This window comes from Poecilia reticulata, linkage group LG3 (genome assembly GCF_000633615.1).
Source record: "Poecilia reticulata strain Guanapo linkage group LG3, Guppy_female_1.0+MT, whole genome shotgun sequence".
Classification (NCBI taxonomy): domain Eukaryota; kingdom Metazoa; phylum Chordata; class Actinopteri; order Cyprinodontiformes; family Poeciliidae; genus Poecilia; species Poecilia reticulata.
Window position 1 is genome coordinate 28,951,704 of NC_024333.1, and position 19,395 is coordinate 28,971,098.

Genomic DNA, 19,395 nt, shown 5'->3' on the forward strand with positions numbered 1-19,395 from the left:
CTATGCATATAAGCAAGGTTATAATATTATGCATGCAAGCGAAGGTTATAAGTAGAACATTCCATTCCGCTGATCATGCGGAGAGCGGCCGTGCCCGCTTCCCTATCTTAATGCAACATTCTAACTGTGATAGAAGTGTGTATAATTTTTCTAACAATGTTGCTCCAGTTATACATACAACAACACTGTAAAACACCTGCAATTCTTGTCTGACTTTTGGTTTCACAGTCCCAACTCACTATTACTGGTAACTTCTGGCAACCCCTTCAAAACGTTTCTGGAGGCATCTCTGAATATTTAAACATGATAAAAAAAAGAAAAAAAAAGATAAATATACGTTTTAGATTTTCTTTAGATAAAGCACAGGCTTTTCTTTTCTGAACATTTATAACTAACAGTATTTTTGTGTTTGAGTTGTTTGTTAAATGTGCATTACTTAATTATAGTTACGCTTTTTTTTTATTTTGCTCAGAGCAAAATAAAAAAAACATCCAATGAACGACTTTGTTTGAAAGTACAAAACTTTATCTTCGCTAAGTTTTGATAAAATTGTAATACAGATGTTTGCTGCTCTACTTCTGATCATGTTTTTTTTTTTTACAATTTAAGAATAAAAAATGAGTTTCTTCACTATTTCATTGTGACACCTATAGATCTTAGAGGAACAAATCAAACCGAATTTGTAATTAGGCAGTGTCTGTTGTAAAATATCAGTGATAGTTTCATCACTCGGTGTGCCATTATATATCTTGATGAGACGTGGGTACTTTAAGGAAGGAAGGAATTTCTTCAGAAAATGACATTCGTGTATTTCAGAATAATTTAGTCAAGACATCAGTATGTGGTCGGTTACATAAAAAACCCATGTCAGTTGCCAAGTTTGAGGAAACACTATAACTTAGTTATTGACACAGACACAGGTTKGAACACTGGCAATGAATCCTAAAGATCAAGTTMAAAAACCAAAGCATGCATGCCATATTTCATGTAAATCCAAATTTCACCAACCGGATCATTAATACAGTCTTTAAATCATGCTTTTGTAATTTGAAGAATATATTTTGTAAATTGAATAATTTGAAGAATAATATATTTCTGCATTGCTCTTCTTATTGTTTCTTAGAGGACTATAGCTYCACTACAGCTAATTCAGATTTAGTCTCTAAAATGCTGTCAAAGAGGCGAGCTCACCGATCTTAAAGTCTCTTCTCTGGCAACCTGACCATTTTAGATCAGATTAGTGACACTTTCAGTATTCTTAATGGTTTTAGTTCAACATATTTGCTAGAAGTCGTACAGCAACTCAAGACCCCTCTGATCTTCAGGAAAAAGGTCTTTTGTTGGTACATGTGAGAGCCAGAACACAAGGTGAAGTGTCTTTCTCCTGTTTGCAGCCATCTGCTGTGAAAGAGCCTTCCTGAAGGCAAGAAGGCAGCTGAGAGATTGCCTGTTTTAAAAAAAAACAAACTAAGAATGCATCTATTTGGTTGGCTGTTAAAGTTTACATTGATGTATTATCTCTTATAGTTTACCAAAAAAAAAAATGTATTTGAATTCTTTAAACTTTTGTATCTACTTGTATTTACTGTCTTAGTAATGTTTAAGTTATTAATAATCAATACGATCATTCTTGAAAAATAAAGAATATTTTAATTCAGAATGTTTTGAATTTGATTTATGTTTCTGAATGTTCACTASATGTGGTTTTAACTTTAGCCTTGACGGAAGTTATTCATTTATTTTCTCCTAAAAAGTGTTCATATATATATACAATGTTTCCTTGCAAATCTACATGATTGCATTTCTACAGTTTCTCGTCATCTTTATTGATTAATTATCTCACTTTTGAAAAATTCACAATTTTTCAGTCAGTATAATTATTTATTTTATGTGATTTKATCTTTTTTGATATGGGCCTCTTCAGAGGGTAAAAGTCTGTCCKAACCTCTATGAAGCTATTTGTGCTTCACCTGACTGTACGAAAAAGGCTCTATAAATAAAGATTGTTTTGCTTGACCTCTTGCATTTGCATTTGTCGGATTATTGATGAATACAACCTCTTCCTCACAGCCACAGTCACTGGTCTAGATGTTCTTCTAATTTACATCTATGGAAATAGAAGTACAAAAACATCCTAYCTCCTCCTTTCTAACTTATCCAAGTCAAATGCTGTGAAACTTTAATGCATTTCCTGCAGTCATTGGCAGCTGTGCACAGAAAACTGCACTTCATCTGATCACAAAGGTKTTCAAAAKACCACAAACTTCCCACCTWCAGCAATGTGACATTTTCTGTATGAAGTTGAGAAATTCAGTGAAACRTGAAAGGGAAAACAAGGTTAAGCTGAAACAGGCCGTTGACCTGTGTTACTTTCATTTTCCTGACAGGATGAATATAGATGTTCAGTATGGAGTGCATCGTCCTKWRAAAAGATGTTTTTTCAGGATTTATTCTTGTTTATTATAACATATTACATTAAATGTAAGGACCAAAAATGATCATATAAGGCGTGTTATACTGACAAATATTTAGTTTTACAATTGTAGTTAAAAAAGTGTATTCACAGAATTWAAAAAAATGACACATTTATACATCTTTTTGAAATGGTTATTTCCATACATATTTTTGTTGTTCAAAATTTGAAGTACCACAGCTGCTAGACAAAAACTAAGTTTAATTCTTTGCTAATACGTCGTTTCGTTTCTTCACTTCTTTGTAACAGGCTTATGAGGAATTAAGTCTCTACAAAAAGGTACGGACTGTTTAGTCAAACACACGAGAAATTATATTTTTAGTCTAGTTCAGAGAAGTACAAATAACGACGTCTGTGTTTATTATTGCAAGATATCGACGCGCTTCCTAAGTTCTGCTCTCTCACCACCACTTCTAAATGCTACTGCGCTCATATTAAATAGATATTTCCTTATTTCGTTGTAATAATAATAATTAAAAAAGCGTGTGTTTTTATTATGCTCTGCTTCAGTTAAGTGCCCGCTGTCAGAGGAAATGGGAGTGGTGGGACGCACTTCCCTTGAATTCGTAGCGCAACACATACAGGAACAGTTTTCCACCAGCAGCATAATCCCTCCCCGACCAACTCTGTACATTCCGCACTTCTGGTAGCTGTGTGAAAAGGCTATTTTCGACTAAGAACATCATGGGACGGTTTGGTTTTGATTAAGGAGTCGATTGGAAAGAGTAGAAAGAGTTTACCTACATTTAAATCGTCTCGTTTTTGACTTTTACTTTTCGGCACGGTCAAGAAAGTATGGCTTCTTTCCAGCTGCTTCTTTTCTTGGGATACTTTGCGACTGCGCGAGCTGCCATTGGTATGTATGTTCAACAGCTTTTTGGCAATATAACTGTGAAAATAAAGTAATAAAGTAAACATCACCATTTTAATTTTATAATCTTTGTAGACCTCGACTGTTTCAACGACTATGATAAAGTATTTTGTCGCCTGGGGGTGAAACAGTGTTCACAATATACACTGAACGTGGATGATACGTATAAGTGAGTTTTTTTCGTTTACGATTTACAGATTCATTTTATCGGGACATTGTTTATATTATTGTTTGTGATATTGTTTATAATTTTTCACTCCATAGCAAATACAATTGCCCTTTGGAGAAGTGTGACAGCGAGCAGTGCTGCTGCTCTACGGTATTTGATCCTGTCTCTTCTGAGTTTTCTGTAAAAGTCTTCGAAGGAGTCAACGAAAGAGTCATCAATTCAACAACTTTCTATGTCCTGAAGAGCCGTATGTAGAGATTCTCAACGCTCAAAAACGCTGCCATATGTAGACTAGAAGTAGTTCAGAAAAACTGAGGTCTGTTTCCCTTTTCTTTTACACAGTAAAGCCTAAGACTCCAACGAATGTGTCTGTGAATGAAACTGAAGGGATCTATACAGTCTACTGGAAGACAGACATGAACGAGGTTCTTGATAAACCGACCGCTGAAGTGAATATCTACAAAAATGGAGCCCTGTGGAAGGTAAGACCACATTTCCAAGTAGTATTCATCACCAAGTCTTAGTTTTTCATTGTACGTTTTGTGTTATTCTATGTTGGTAAACAATACCAACCACACAACCCTTTGTCTTGAAATACTTTCCTTTTCATACCAGAGTTCTGGCCAGATCACTCCAGCTACATCTCATGGACTTCAGAGTTATCAAATAAATGGTCAAGATTTGGAGCCAGATACAGTTTACATGATCAGTGTGAGGAGCTTCACGCGCTACAGTAATAAATTCAGCGACACAAGCAAAGAGTATAAAATTAAAACCCGTAAGTTTTGTCATGTTGTGATCAAATCTTAACTCCTCATTCAGTAAAAATTGTTCATAGTAGAAATTTGTGAACAGCCAATTAAACATCCTCATTTGACTGGAAAGGGCAATATTTAAGAGCAAGAAGATTAAGTGATCAAAAATAGAAAGTGACCGGACAGGTGCTTACTCAACTGTCAAAAAACTTTTAAAATCAAATTGTCAAATAATTAAGTCAGAAAATGCCAAATAAATAAATTTGTTGCATTTGAACTTGCTTGCTACACATTTAGAAATGTCTTATATATCCTGAGACTCAAATATCACTGATTTAAGTGAAACTTTAGGTTTGTGTACTGTATGTGTGTGTGTGTGTGTGTGTGTGTGTGTGTGTGTGTGGTCTGTTTTTTAGTGCAGATTAATTAATCTGACCCATAATATTTCAGATGTCTCCTGATGAGGCCTCCCTACATGCATTGTGTTTACAGATAACTGGTGCAATAAAGAGCCAAAATGTGGTGGNTAAAAGATGCTTCGATATGCCTTATCCCTGCAATAGAACATAAACTTATTATGATCAGATTTGTGCTCATTTAACGACCCCGTAAACTCAGAAGTAATCTTTATACCTCTATGTTGCTGCTAGTGAACAAACTGGGTTTCTCTCTCTAACCGACTTCTCACTTGCCACTTCTCAGCTAGCGCACCAACCCCGATTCTCCTGTGGATCATCATTTCCCTTAGCGTTTTTCTAATCATCTTGATAGTCTCTATTTACATCTGCTTTGTAAGGTAAGTCATGTTGTTAGCAAAATATTTGCATTGTGCCTCTATGTGCTTTACATGCCTCCGTTAGCTCAGTGTTCTAACCTCTCTGTGTTTATTTATCCATTTCCATTTTGTAGGATCAAGAAGAAGTGGTGGGACAGTTTCTCAGAACCAAAAAAACTTTTTGTGCCAGTCAGAAAGCCAGAGGTGAGACCCCATTTTTGTTTCAGCTAATTAGACAAAAAGCAGTTGAAGTTCCAGTTCAGTTCAAATGTATTTAATCAAGGACAACGAGTTAAACAATGTTACATGTGAAAAACAGAGCAGCTGTTGCTTTGTGCATAGGTTTTCTTGCCGTTTGCAAACCCAGTTCTTGGTTTGACTTTTATTAAAAGAAAGCAAAACATAAAATTAAAAATTCCTGTCATACAAACGCACAAAGACACTTAAGCTGAATTTCTGTATAAACAAGAAAAACATGTAAATGTGCATTAGAGAAAGCTAATTCTCCACAAGAAAGTAGGTTAGTATACATCAGTGTTCACACATTTGTTTTTGTTTTAGACATCGTTTCACCTGAGAACTTAAAACTCTATGATCTATTTCCATTTTTATTACTGGAGGGAAATTGTTCCAAATATGAATGAGCCAGAATATTGACCAAATGACCAAATGATTGCAAACTGCAAAGTCTTTTAAAAATATTCTACTCACTAGCTCTACAACAAGAGCGTTGATATATTTAAAAGTCATAAAAAAAAAATTGATAAAATTGTCAAAAATCACATTGTCATAAAACAAGAAATTAAATGACAAATAAATAGCATGATTAGGGATGTACCCATTTCAGTTTTCTGAATGATCATCAATCTTTAAAAAGCCTGAACTGCTGTTTCAAACTATGACTAGTAGCATTTGTTTTTATAGATGATACTATAAGGTGTTATAGCTTATAGCAAACAAAATTGAGGCTTCAAAAAAAAAAATGCTAGTGTGGTCTCAAAAATCACTAAATCACTGCTGATTTGCAGGGGTAGTTTAAATCTGTGGATAAGGTTAGTTTTGGTCAATCACCCAAAATTAAGGAAACTTGGTCTGATTGATTGGTGCACCCCTTTGCATTACATAATCACCCTTGTAAAAGCAACAATTATTTCTGCTGCTGCTGAACAAATGCTGCAGGACATGGTTTTCTGATCTAAATCTTTCTTGTTTCAGTTTTACAAACCGGATTCTGATCCCACCTCCCCTGTCTGGGTTAAAAGCCTCCCTTCAAGGGACGACGACCAAATGTACGTACTACAAATTTGCTGATATTTTTGTCTGTGTGGGATTACATCAATGGTTTAAATAACTCTTTCTCTATGTTCAGGCTGCCAATTAAACAGAGAGAAGACGGCAGTATAAATGGCAACAGCAGCGGAGGCTCTTCAGATCTTTGTTATGGTCAGACGGAACCTCTTGAGCCAAAGGGTGAATTTGCCGATAATATAGATAAAGCTCTATTGGAATGCCTATCAAAACACTTTATCTTATCTGGTCCTCCTCATCCTCCTGGTCCCCAAGATAAAATGGTGCCTCTTTTCACATCAAAGAGTCCGAGTTCTGTATCCTCTGGCATCATCAATCGTAGCTATTTTATGTCTCTTCCCAAGTCCCTGGATCTGACGAAGGAGGACAGTTCTACAGTAAAACTCCTAGACAACTCAAGCAATTCCTACAAAAGCGACACTGTGGACTGTCCTGACCAACAGATACCTGCTGGTCTGTTTTTGGCACAGAAAGATATTTCATCTGACGTGCGGGTGGACATGTCATATCAGAAATGCAAAGCGGATGCCAAGCAAACCCCTCTTTCAGAAAATGGCATCTTATCCTCCACTTCCAGTGGCGCCACTACAGCCACCTCGTCTGGGTTTGATTCCAGCTTCAAGAGATTTGATGAAGCGAACCCCGATTTCTTCAAAATGCTGTTTTTAAGCAGTCTGCCTTCAGGGACACTCCACTGCCCTGTAGTTGTAGATGACTACAAACCATTTCCAAACAAAGTGGAGCAGCCAGGTGTTCTGCCTTCAGGAAACCAAAGCATTGATCATCAAGGTTTGAACGTGATTCAAGGCGGGAGAGTCCTCCAGATGCCTCAACCGTGCTTTATTCCAGATCTAAAAACATGGAATGGTCCATGTCCTTCTGTGCTGCAGATACCACACTTACCCTTACTGTCTTCAGACAAATCTGCCCCAGTAATACTAGTTGACGGCTATAAATGTGTGTAGTTCACCAGGCCTGGCTTAAGGCTTTGTATGGCAAGATGTGGAAGCTTCAGGAAACCTTTTCAACTTTAAGAACTAGTTTGTAGCAGTGACATCGGTTAAGTTGTTTTACTGCGCACCTGTTTATTTTCTTCTTTTTTAGCCTTTCATGTCCTTATTAAACAGTATCATCAGGGTTTCGTGTACTTTACATGAATGTGAATAAAATAAGTTTGCTGAAAACCACAAAAACAAGTTGTACAGGCTTAAACATTTATCTACGTATTCTCTAATGAGATGAGGACTTTATTTGTACTGTGTTGAATTGTTTACTTTTTTCTTGTTTTTCACAATGTAAAATTTGTAGATATGTTTACATATGTTCTGAACTACGAGCCAGAGGCGTCTGTTTTGAACCAAAATCTCCTTTTATTTTTTTGCAAATGCTTGAAGAAAGCAGAGTAAAGTAATATGTTTCTGTCAAAGTTAACGTGTTCTGTTTGTTCCTTAAATAAACCTTATAATGTGAGTAAAACTGTGCCAAGACCAATCTATCAATACTCTGCCGTTTATAAGAAAAACAAGCACCAAAACTGACGAGTGTGACTGAAACATTCAGTTAAAACAGAGCATGGTTCTGTTCGGGGTTAAGAAATCACTTCCTTATTGCAGTTCTCTGGAGCTGGTGACTCATTTCCACAGAAGCATGCGTCACGACTACTGGGCGTGTTTTACTTATGACAACAAATGGAGAAGAAAAGATGCTCAATGATAAGGATAGAGAGGGATTGCAGTGTGCTGGGCAACAGTAAAACCAAAATATCACCTACAAGTAAGGATTTGATTGTGCAGCAAGTTTAACAGGAAAATGCTTTTTGAAAGCACGAATAATAAATCCTTACTTGCCAGCAGTCGTGTTTTCAAGTATTTTAAGACGTAAAAGAACCACTGCTATAAAGTGCTATGAGGTTACGGCAGTCATAAACAGATTTTTTTTTTTTTACAAATATTAGCAAAAATATATACTTTGTTTTATTAAAAAATGACAATATTTGTTTTATAACAGTCAACACATCAAAAAGTCTCAGTAAAAGCTGTCCACAGCTTTTAACCATAACAACAAACTACTTCTTCCTCATTCTCCTCATCCTCTTCATCCTCTAGCAGCACCAGCATATTGCCATTGTACTGTCAAAACACATAAAAAAAAAGAAAACGTAAAAAAAAAGAACAAAAAAAGTCCAAAACTGTAACCAGCGGGAGCATTCTTGATTGTTGGGTTGATGTGCTCTCCCTGGTGAGTATTTGAAGCTGGCTGCGTATTTCTTTGATATGTTTCCACACAAATACAACTGCAATAATCTAGACAAGACGTCACAAATTCATATAACAGCTACAGCCTTTCGAAACACATTTTAAATCGTGTTGAAAGGTAACAAGCTGATGTACGGTTAAAACTAAGGTCAATGTCAAAAGTATCTCAAGTTTCTGATCTCCAAATAAAATAATCTTGTTCTTTTGCATCTAATGTCAAACAATAAGATCTCAGTTTTTGTCTTTAACTGTAAAAGTTCTGACATATTGATGTGTTTCAGTCATCTAAAGACCTTACAGTTCTGGGAACTGTAAGGTCCCAGAACTGTAAGGTCCCAGAATTGGGACCTTACAGTTCTGGGACCTGGGAGTGGAAGGTTAGTTAATTTTAACTAACCTTCCACTTATTTCCCAACTTACTCTTACTAACACTTCATTTTACTCATGTCTACTGTAACTAGATCACTCGCTTATCGTTACTCATGTTCAATTTTACCAAATTAGCTTTAAGTTCTTACTGAGTTTAGTGATCCACTTATCTTCAATTACCTATTTATTGTATATATACACCTACWTCATTTTAATATTACTTAATTATCTACTAATTCAATTATTGACACTAGATCACTGACTTCWACTGACTAACTTCTGTTTACATTCTTGTTGACTTTCAGGAACTAACTTACCTTTAATAAATTACTTTCGTGTCATAGTTTTATATGACACGATGTTAGTTTTACATTTGCCAGAAAAAAAACCATATTGAATATAAAAGAGCAATGGGTCAACTGCCCAGCCTCTATGAAATAGAAAACACTAGGAAGCGCAACAAAGTATAGTCATTTRAGAATGATTTCAAGCAATTTAATACAGTGTCAGAAAGCTCAAACTAGTTTCATAACTTGTTCTGTAAGATAACACGGGCAACTGTGCAGAAAACAGCACTTTCAGTCATCCGACTGCATGAGAACAGAAAGTTTACAGAATATCGGTTCATCCTTAATGGAAGCACTTCCAGAAGCGCTTTTCCATGCTGCAAAGCCAGATTAAAACTCTTGATGGAGGTTGTTTTTATTTAACTTGTGGTGCAAGACCTTTTATTCCCGCCTATTCTGAAAGGAAAGGTTTAAGGCTGCCATGTTTTGTCCCTGTTTAATTCATTTCTTTCCAGAAGCGTCCTGACAGCAGGTGAGGTTTTTTTGGCGAATGAGAAAACTTCACCTGTAATGAGAAACTTAAAACCTTTACCGAATCAATAGATGCAAAACTTAAAACTCTAATGAAAATAATCTAAAAATGAAACTTTAGTCACACAGTAGTGAAACTATGTGGAAAAAAAATATGGAAAAAGTATGCAAGTTTGTCTATTTTTGCCTTGATTAAGATTTAGACCAGAATTTGAAGAACTGTTACAATATCATAAACGGTAACACGTTTTCGTATTCATACCACACTGGTAAATCATATACTCTATAAAATATCTCGTCTCATTTGTGTTTTGGAGCATAGTTCAGCCATCTCCTCCAGAATGCCATGAACAGGTTGGATGCACTTCTTGCAGCTCTGTTGCAGGCTCACGTGACTCGCCTGCCGTCAATCGAGTTTGTTCTGCTTCCATCTGGTGTTCTTTGTGCGCACACACTGTTGTACTTCAGGTGCAGTAAAATCTCTTAACTCTGGCTTTCACACCTGAAAACCTATGATGCACTCATGATGAAAAAAAAATAATAATAAAAAAAAAAATCAAATTCCAACTAATTTTAAAAGTGGCAGTAGTAGGACTTCATTAGTGCCATTTTCTTCTTAGCATTTTGAAATGCCAAGTCAATCACAGCCTATATAAATATGATGACACAATCCTAAACCCATCCAACCACTCCATGCAACTTCAAAAGAAGACCAGTGTGATTTCCTATAAGAGGAGGAGCCCGTGTTTGAGGAAACTTATCTGGAGGAGGAGCTGAATCAGGTTTACATGTGAGAGGAGCTGGATGAAGATTACCTGTGATTGGAAGAATCTGACAGAGTAGGACGGTTGTTCCAGTGGAACTTGATTTGATCACACCACATCTTTCTTTTGTTCCCTTATTCCACCACTTGGACTCCCATGTCTCTTGTGACACCTATTTCCAAACCAGCTTTCCGCACACTTGAAGCGCTGACCTGCAGTATGCAGCAACCGGTAAGGCAGAGGCTGAGACCTTGGCTGGAAGAGCAGATTCAGTCCGGGAAGTATCCAGGTGTCAGCTGGCTGGACCAGGTATGTTCCTATATCTCACTCTTACCCTCCTTCCTTGCACCTGCACAGACATGTACATGCACACCTGGGTTCATGTCGCTTCTTGTGGGGGAAATCACTTCTTTTTTTTCCTTTTTTTTAAACCAAAATGTAAAGTTAAGTAACATGACGACTAAAATGTGACTTCATCTCGTCCGACAGTCAGCTTGCATCTTCCAGATCCCATGGAAACATGCAGCTCGCCACGGTTGGAGCATTGACCGGGATGCTACGCTCTTTAGGAGTTGGGCTATGCACACAGGTAAGACCCACAAACTCACAAAATGACTTTTACTCTACCGCCTGGATCTTCCTGTTCATGTCAGTGAACCACAGGTTCTCCACCTGCCTCCTCTTCTGCTGGCTCATTTAGGATCACATTTAGCATCTCAGTGAGTGGAAGGTCATGATATATAATGTGAGCTCTAGTCTTTGCTATGATGTAACCTATTGCAGCAAATTGGGTTGCTATTATTGAAGCTGTAAGAATGATAATTTCACAATTTAATATTGTTAGTAAAAAAACAATAATACTTATACTTTTAAATGTATTGCTGAATTATTGCACAGGGCTGTAAATAAATGTTTCTGATTCAGGGTCAGAGTTTTTGAGTGTTTTAAATGATGCTGAATCTATTTATTTTCTTCTCAGTTTGAACCAAAGCACAAAATATCACGCGGACTTTGTTTTTATTGTGCAACTGATGATACAATGTGCGTTTTACTGCTTTGTCGGAGCAGCACAATAGGACAAAAAAAAAAACAAGATTTTCTATCAGTAAGTGGAACCAAACTATAGAACAGATTGAATGTGGAATTAAAACAACATCCAAACATCGACTAGTTTAAAAATACATAAAAAACTATAACACTCAACATGTACAGGGATGAAGCGGATGGCACAACTATGACTATGTAGCACAATACCGAGTTTTCTTTATTTATTTATTTTTGTTTTGTGTTACAGTAATGTTGCTAATAGTTTCATTGTTATTTTTCTTACCATTATTAGTGGTAGAAGTAATACTAATCGTATTTATTAATCTCATTTATGTGTAACGAAGATCAGATATTAAACTTCTTGTCTTTTTACGTATTTAATCTTATGTCAAAATTGTTTTATTATTATTATTATTATTATTATTATTATTATTATTATTATTATTATTATTATTATTATTATTATTATTATTATCAGAAATAATAGCAGCAGAAATAATAATGTGTCAGTAAATTTGCTTTTTCATGTTATGAGATTTAGCTTGTGATCACTTTGTTTATACATAATTTTTTTGATAATATTTATTGGTTGGTCCTTTAGCACTGAAATATAACATTTCTGATAATTACTGAGTTAGTAGATTGTATATTAATTAAACTGAGGTAAGGGATAGAGATAAATAGGCTTTTACTTTTTTATATAGTTTTTGGTTATATGTGCACATGTTTCCCTTCTGTTGTCCTAGACATAACTTGTTTTGTTTTTCTGTTTGTTTGCTTTTTAAGCCTGTTTTAAACAAATTAATAAATAGAAACACAAACAACATTCAAAGAAAAGAATCACAAAAAGCTTGTAACTGTTAAAATGACAACATATTTTTTTCCATCAGGAAAAAAAAAAGAAGCTAAAATAGAAGTTGAGAAAAACTATATTCTTCTATGTCAGAGTGTTGAGTGAAGAACCAGGTACAGAATCTTTCGTATCAATATTTCACATGTTTATTATCCTGGAGATCGATGCAGATTGTTCCTTTTTTCATATCTAGATATCTCCAAATGGTTGGGCTTCAAAAGAAAGAAAATCAGTCACTTTGTTAAAAATAAGTTTAAACCTGCCCCCCAAATGCTAAAACGTAAATGTAAAAATCGCAAAAGTTAAAAATAAAATGGAAAACTGTTTGCATTCAGAATTATCTTTGCCCGTTGACCGTTTCTCTCGCTTTGATTTGATTTCCACTGAAGAGTCGCTGTATCGTTCAGTTTTTCTCGATGAACCACATTCCAGACATAAATCCCTTTTCCAGATAACTGATGAGAGCTGCATAGAGACCATAAATAAACAAACTACGCAAATAATTCTGACTGGCTATCTTTGAAAACAAGGAGGCACTTCTCCATTGTTTAGATCTCGGTGCAATCCATCCAAGACCCCATTGAGAGTTCAGAACCAACATGAGCATACAGCCAAGAAAAATACTTCCAGCTTACAGAACTATTGCTTCATACAAAAAGCAGAGTAAATAAAAGGGGGGGGGATCCTCATGCATCTGAGCAACCATTACTGGCATGAAAAAACAATCAGATTTCTTTTCCTTTGCAATCTATAAAATGTCATGCTCTGCTAACGAGCTTGATTCTCACTCTGCCTTTCTTATAAGATCACACGTACACATGCACAGACGTGCAAAGCTAAGTACATTTTCTTTCTTTTTGTCTTGGGAAAATCTTTTTTTTCTTGGATCTGCATCACGTCACATCATGGGAAAGCTGCAGTTCACTTGCAGTGAGGGTGAAAGGTGATCATATTGCTGTCAAAGTGCAACTCTAATGGTTTTCATGAGATGTAGACTGAAGACATTCACAGCAGTTTCCAGAGGAACTCAGATGTAAGAAGTATCTCAATTATTTACCTGAGTTTGATGATCGCAGCGATTATCTTCCTAACCCTTGTAATTAAGGTCTAAGGTGAGACTCGGAGTCAAACCACAGAGTGGTGCTAAATTTGAGAAAGGACTCATTTCACCTTCGCACTCACTTTACAAGATAGATGGTCTGCCAGCTGATGACATTTGATATTTTTAGGGAAATGCATGCTGTGCTAAAGTATTCCTGCTCCATTTTTTTTTTTTTTACAAAGGTTCAGCCTAGTTTCTGACACATATAAGTACCACAATGGATAATCCATATTTAGCTAAATATGGTTGAATTCTTGTCAGACTGGGCATTCATTCACCGCTGTTCATATTTGGAGGAATGTTCAAAGCATTTTTAGGTTCTTCCTGTTTGGCATTCTCAGTCCTTGCTTCTTTTTTTACAAAATTGTTTGCATCTATRAGTTCCCTTCAAGGAAGCAAATGATTAATTGAACATTTMCAAGAAAGGCCAACGTCGCTGAAATGTTGTGTTACGTTCATCCACGGCACTGATGAATGTTTTTTATGTGCCGCCGATTCAGTCGCTGWATATTCGGTTTCACATTTGGTAGTTTTGTTCGTCTTTTACCTGTAGTGAGTAAAAAGCCAATTAGTCAGGATGACGTGATGCACAGTCTGTTTGGTATATATTTATCCATGAAATGATGCTGCCCTAAGAATATTTTAWTTATTCACCACGTTAACTGTGTCAGTCTGCATATTCATTAATATTACAAATTAAATAGAATTTAAGTAAGTAAGAAAGAAAATACAGTTTATTTGTTTCATGCTCTGAATAGATATAAATCACAAATTGCTGTAAAACAAGAAGAAAAAAACAAAAGAACCTGCTTAAAATATTGAATTGACAAAATTACTAGAACAAAATGAAAAATAAACACATCCAATTTAATAAAACAAAAGTTGCAGAGCAATTCTTTATAAAAACATATTCAGCTGCTTTAAAAAAAATGCTTCAGTCATATGTTTGAAGAAATACATTTTCAAAATACAATCCACAACGCTACTGCAGGATGACCTGGAAATGGAAGAGCCAGGTTTTTCAAAAATAAAATCAAAACTAAGATTAACTGCTCAACAGCCTGGAGAACTCAAAGCTGAAAAGATGTGAGCTCTATTATTTGTACTGGATAATATCACAGGAGCTGCATGCAGCTTGCACAAGTTGATCTGCAGCTGTTTTGATATAATAGGTAAATATATTACAGTAATCTAGGAGAGTCTCCACATTTCACACCCTCTGTCTCAGTTCCGAAATATCTCTTAAACAATAAAAGCTTTTCAATGTTGAACTGTTCAAAACCAACACCCAGATTTCCGACGCTCAATTGTATAGATGAGCTCATAAAGCTGAAATATATGCTCATTAGATGAGTCACATGATCAGGGACAATATCATGGTGTCTGTGTTCATCAAGAGAAATTTGGTACTTTGCCATTTCGTCATTTCTGCTAGGCAGTCAGTTAAACTAGACAGTTAACCAAGCTTTATGGAGTACATCTGGATCTTCTGAGTGAGATYGTAAAGAACAGTGACTGGAACACACCTTTGAGGAGCCAACAGTACAGAGCTGCCACTTCAGTTTGAACCTGATTTATAACGACACAAAATGCACAAAGACAGCAGTTTYAACACTCAATCAGTAAACCTAATAAAGCTTTTCGCTCTATTAATRCTATACTCAAAAGAGCCAGAGAYAGAGGAGARGTCCAAACTTTTGAACTCTMATTTCTCTGCTAGCATCAACTGGAGACTGTGAAATGACATCTCTGAAAAMAACATGGASACACATCAATCATTACTTGTTCATATTTATATCTTTTAATCTTRAGGTCTACAAAGTAGTGYTGATTATTTTCATTATAGGAATGTTTTTATTTCTAACTGCCAATAYYATGTCAAATAAATCAGAGAGGTGGTAACTCTGGTTRCTCTGGTTACGGTTGTTACACTTAACCCATAAATTGTTCATGAACCTGGCAGGTTTTTATTTARAATGTATTTCATTCAAGTAAAACGTGTGTTTCTATTAAGAAGTGAGACAAACATCTCCTAAAACATATTAAAAAGATTTAAAAGGATGATTAGATTCAAAATTAACACATTTTTCTGTTTTATTTTTTATCAATAATTCAATGAAGAAAAAAAAAACTATAGTAGTATTACAACAATCAAACCTTTTCTTCTGATTTGCAACCAGATTTTTCCAGATCTCTGTCTTGTTGTATGTGAACATTGATCTTTGGTGATAAATGATCATATTGATCAAATTAAAGCATTACTTTAAAGCTAAATCTGACAAGAAAATGAATAATGGGGAAAAATTTGCTTTAAAAGCACGCGTTACGTTTTTGTGTCATACACATAAAGTAACACCTTCTGAGTAGCTACCCGGAAAGACAGAGATTAATAGAGGTTTGCAGGTGTGCTGCAAACCTCTTCCTGCAGCTCTAATTGCTTCCTCATAGTAATTATACATTCGAGGTGCGTAATATAGTTTCTACAGAAACTGATCACTATGTTGTTGTTTACCCACCCCATGGCTGGTACAAGTAACAGAAATCCCTTTAGGCCAGTTTAGGGTTAGAGGCAACCTTAACCTCACTTCTTAGGCTTCCTGTGCAGCCAGCCAGTCGGATCTTAGCAAAAGAAAACATCTTTATACTTATGAACAGACAAAAATGTCATTTTCTTGATTTGTTTATTTTTGAGTTAAGTTATTCACATTGGTTTTGACAATAATTTGAGGGCTAAATCGCTGTTTTGCAGAAAAGTAGCCATCTACGAGTGCTRAAAGCTCCCCTCACTAATGTCTACCTCTTTCTTCATTTGTTTCAGGAAAGTACCGTCCAGGCAGAGACAAGCCAGATCCCAAGACATGGAAAGCAAATTTCCGGTGTGCCTTGAATTCCCTACCTGACATCTGTGAGCTGCGGGAGCACAGCAGGAAGCGAGGCAGCAAYGCCTACAGAGTCTACAGGATGCTGCCCAGCTCTCAAACACGCAGACGAAGGAGAAGTAAGCAACTTATAAATTGCGACACCCTTTTCATTTCTTAAAAGTTTCTCTTACCCACCTCCCAATTCAACCCTGCTCTCCTCTTCGCATCAGCGGGACTGTTCAACAGACCGCAGGAGAGGCCGAGAGGTTTGGAAAACTCCAGAAGTGATGACACATACACCTCACAGCAAACCTGGCAGCCTGCAACAGCACTGCCTGCTACAGACCCACCACACAAGGTGGAGACCTGTGCACAACACAGCTTCAACAGCCCTGAAGTACCAGGTGAGCTATATAGTGCCTTGTCTTTCCTASATTGGAGGGTGCAAAGTCTCTCCAGTTCAAGAAGATTCATAAGTATCGCTTCGTTTCAGGAATGTGGGAATCCAAACCTGTGGAGCAGGAACCAAATGAGGCTGTCTGTAAGGTAAGMACTAATTTTTCTGACAGAAATGGAACTAAAAAACGATGAAGTAGCAACAGTTGCCTGAAAAAGCCACTATGAATCCAGGATCCATTTGACAGATTTAAGACGTATCATTATATATATTTTTCCCCTGTATGTTTTTTGTATGTTTTTTATCTGAGTGAGTGTTTTGTCTCTTCTAGCTAATGGACCATTTAGGCAGCACTGACCTCTGGAACCAGACWTGGGAGCAGAGAGGATGGAGGACACACACTCAGTGGGAACAACCGCAATGTACGGCACTTGTTTTTGTTTTCTTTTGACCTCRGTTTCATTCTGTTCATAAAATGTTATTATTATACAAAGTGTCATCGATTCCTAAATTTGATGACATTCTGCTATTAAAAATCTATAATTTTATTTCATAATTCCAAACAGCAAGTGCGTTGTGAGCTGTAATCACTTTTAGAGCTGCTGAAACAAACAACCATGCACATTCACACAATTAAATACTGTCTTTTTTTAAGATTCACAAATTAGTAGCTAATAATTTTGTACTTTTACTGTGTTCAGAGCTGAGAAAACCAGCAATGGTTCAGGAGGAACAAGTTTTTTAAAAAAAGCCAAAAAGAATAATTTCAAATCTCCAATTAAGATATTTCTGATCAAGTTTAATCAGATATTATATGATCTTGTTTTCTAAACTATAAAATAACGATTTAAAGGAAACATGCCAATACTTTGTTGCTACTGTGCYGCAGGGCAGGGTTTTGCATTTGTCAATCTTGCAAAAAAAACAACTAATTTGGAACAGAACAACAGTTTTTATGCATAAGAAACAGCAAAARAATTTAAAGAAATATAAATTCATGAAGCAAAATATGATTGCYTTGCATTTTGCTTTCATTTTGAGATCGTGATTCTGTTTAGGAAAAGWCAAGCTGGTGTAAGTGCAACCATATGGATGAGAGTTTGACTGAACCAAATCCCTTTAGTTGTCCACGTCGACACTCTGATTTTAATGTTGCTGTGAACTCCTCAGGCGCCGGTGAGGAGATCCTGTATCCTCTACAGACGGAGAACTACGGCGATCTGTTCGGCCCAAACTACGTCAAAGAACTCTCAGACTGGTCCACACATCAGCAAACACTGATGCTGTAGCTGTTTGCCTTCTCCCTTGGTTCTGTATTTATCAACGTATTTGTTTAAATGACAATTTCCTTCATGTACTCCTGGTTGTTTCCTTGTTTGTGTTGAGCCGACTGCAGAATGACTAAGCTGAATGAAGCTGTGGAGCAACGGACGTTATTGCTGTGTCAATCAGCCTGCGTGCTGGGAACGCTGGAATGAGAGGATCTGGTTCCAAGCCAAGCTTTAATGCTGCTATCATCATTTGTGTTCACTCTGGTTCAATGACTCAGACTCATTAAAAAGACTCCAACTGCACAGCAGCAGAGCTTTCAGGGTAAACAGATCAGATTTCACCCAAGCGCAGGATTTGGTATTGATCTCCTGTCTATTTTCGACTGTCTCTGGATGTTTTTACTAATAACATCTAAGTCAGAGCAGGAAAATAAAACAAGAAACATAATAATGTGTGTGTTTGTGTTTTTAAACTCAATTCATAATTTGTTCTCTTTTTTTCTTTTTTTTTTTACAAAGAAAATTGAGTTCAGCCTCATTTTGTTATGCATGGCGTAAAAAAAATGTGATTCTTTGTCTTTGTGATTTTTTGTTATTGTTGCTGGTTTTTAAGAAGTAATTGTCTGRTTTTGTTTTTGTTTATGTTAATTTGACCACGAGTTTTATGCCCTTACTGTGAAGTATGAATGAAAAATTAAACTTGGTTTGTGCCCAATTTTGACTGCTGAATTTTCCTTCACTCACATTTATTATATGTGGAGTTCCATTGTTACACCATGTATCAAGTGTTAATATGCCTTTTCCCAGTTCCTTTAACAGAGTTTCGATTTTAAGTAGACATGAGATGGTTTTTATAACATGGAGCAGCATTATAATCTACTGTCAGTCTTTTATTTTGTAACTTCAAATGCTCTTTTAATGAGTTTATTTGTGCTTCTGTCACAACAATTCATTTTCAATTGCCCCATTAGTAACTGAAASCTACCCAACAGTTATCYAGTTAGAASAGAAGTCAAATCAGACAGARCCAGRCTGACACCGACTTCTGTGCTCAGCAGTTATGTAACTATTCAAACGTTGGCTGCTCAAATTCATGCACGAAATATGTATCATCTCAATTAATGGGGAATATGTCAATTCTTACAACTTTCTTGTTCAGCTGTGTTCAATCTTGTAGCTCTTTATAGTTATTTTTATACTCGTACTCAAAATTAAGAAACACRCGGTATATTTGGCATTCTGATAAAATTTCAGAATGGGCCTAAGATGCATCATACAATTTACAGATTAAATTAATTAGAGCTTCT

The 19,395-nt window shown here is 36.1% G+C and overlaps 2 protein-coding genes across 2 annotated transcripts; both read left to right on the forward strand.

Moving 5' to 3' along the window:
- Positions 1-3,049: 3,049 nt before the first annotated feature.
- On the forward strand, positions 3,050-7,827 carry LOC103462758 (uncharacterized). The gene is made up of 9 exons (XM_008405731.2): positions 3,050-3,329; positions 3,420-3,513; positions 3,609-3,760; positions 3,856-3,995; positions 4,129-4,291; positions 4,971-5,064; positions 5,178-5,247; positions 6,259-6,332; positions 6,413-7,827. The coding sequence occupies exons 1-9, from the start codon at positions 3,269-3,271 to the stop codon at positions 7,314-7,316; spliced, it is 1,752 nt and encodes a 583-aa protein (XP_008403953.1). The 5' UTR covers positions 3,050-3,268; the 3' UTR covers positions 7,317-7,827.
- A 2,278-nt stretch (positions 7,828-10,105) lies between these two features.
- On the forward strand, positions 10,106-18,174 carry irf1a (interferon regulatory factor 1a). Its single transcript, XM_008405730.2, has 7 exons — positions 10,106-10,866; positions 11,047-11,146; positions 16,378-16,557; positions 16,651-16,824; positions 16,914-16,966; positions 17,149-17,239; positions 17,988-18,174. The coding sequence occupies exons 1-7, from the start codon at positions 10,714-10,716 to the stop codon at positions 18,104-18,106; spliced, it is 870 nt and encodes a 289-aa protein (XP_008403952.1). The 5' UTR covers positions 10,106-10,713; the 3' UTR covers positions 18,107-18,174.
- The last annotated feature ends 1,221 nt before the right edge of the window (positions 18,175-19,395 follow it).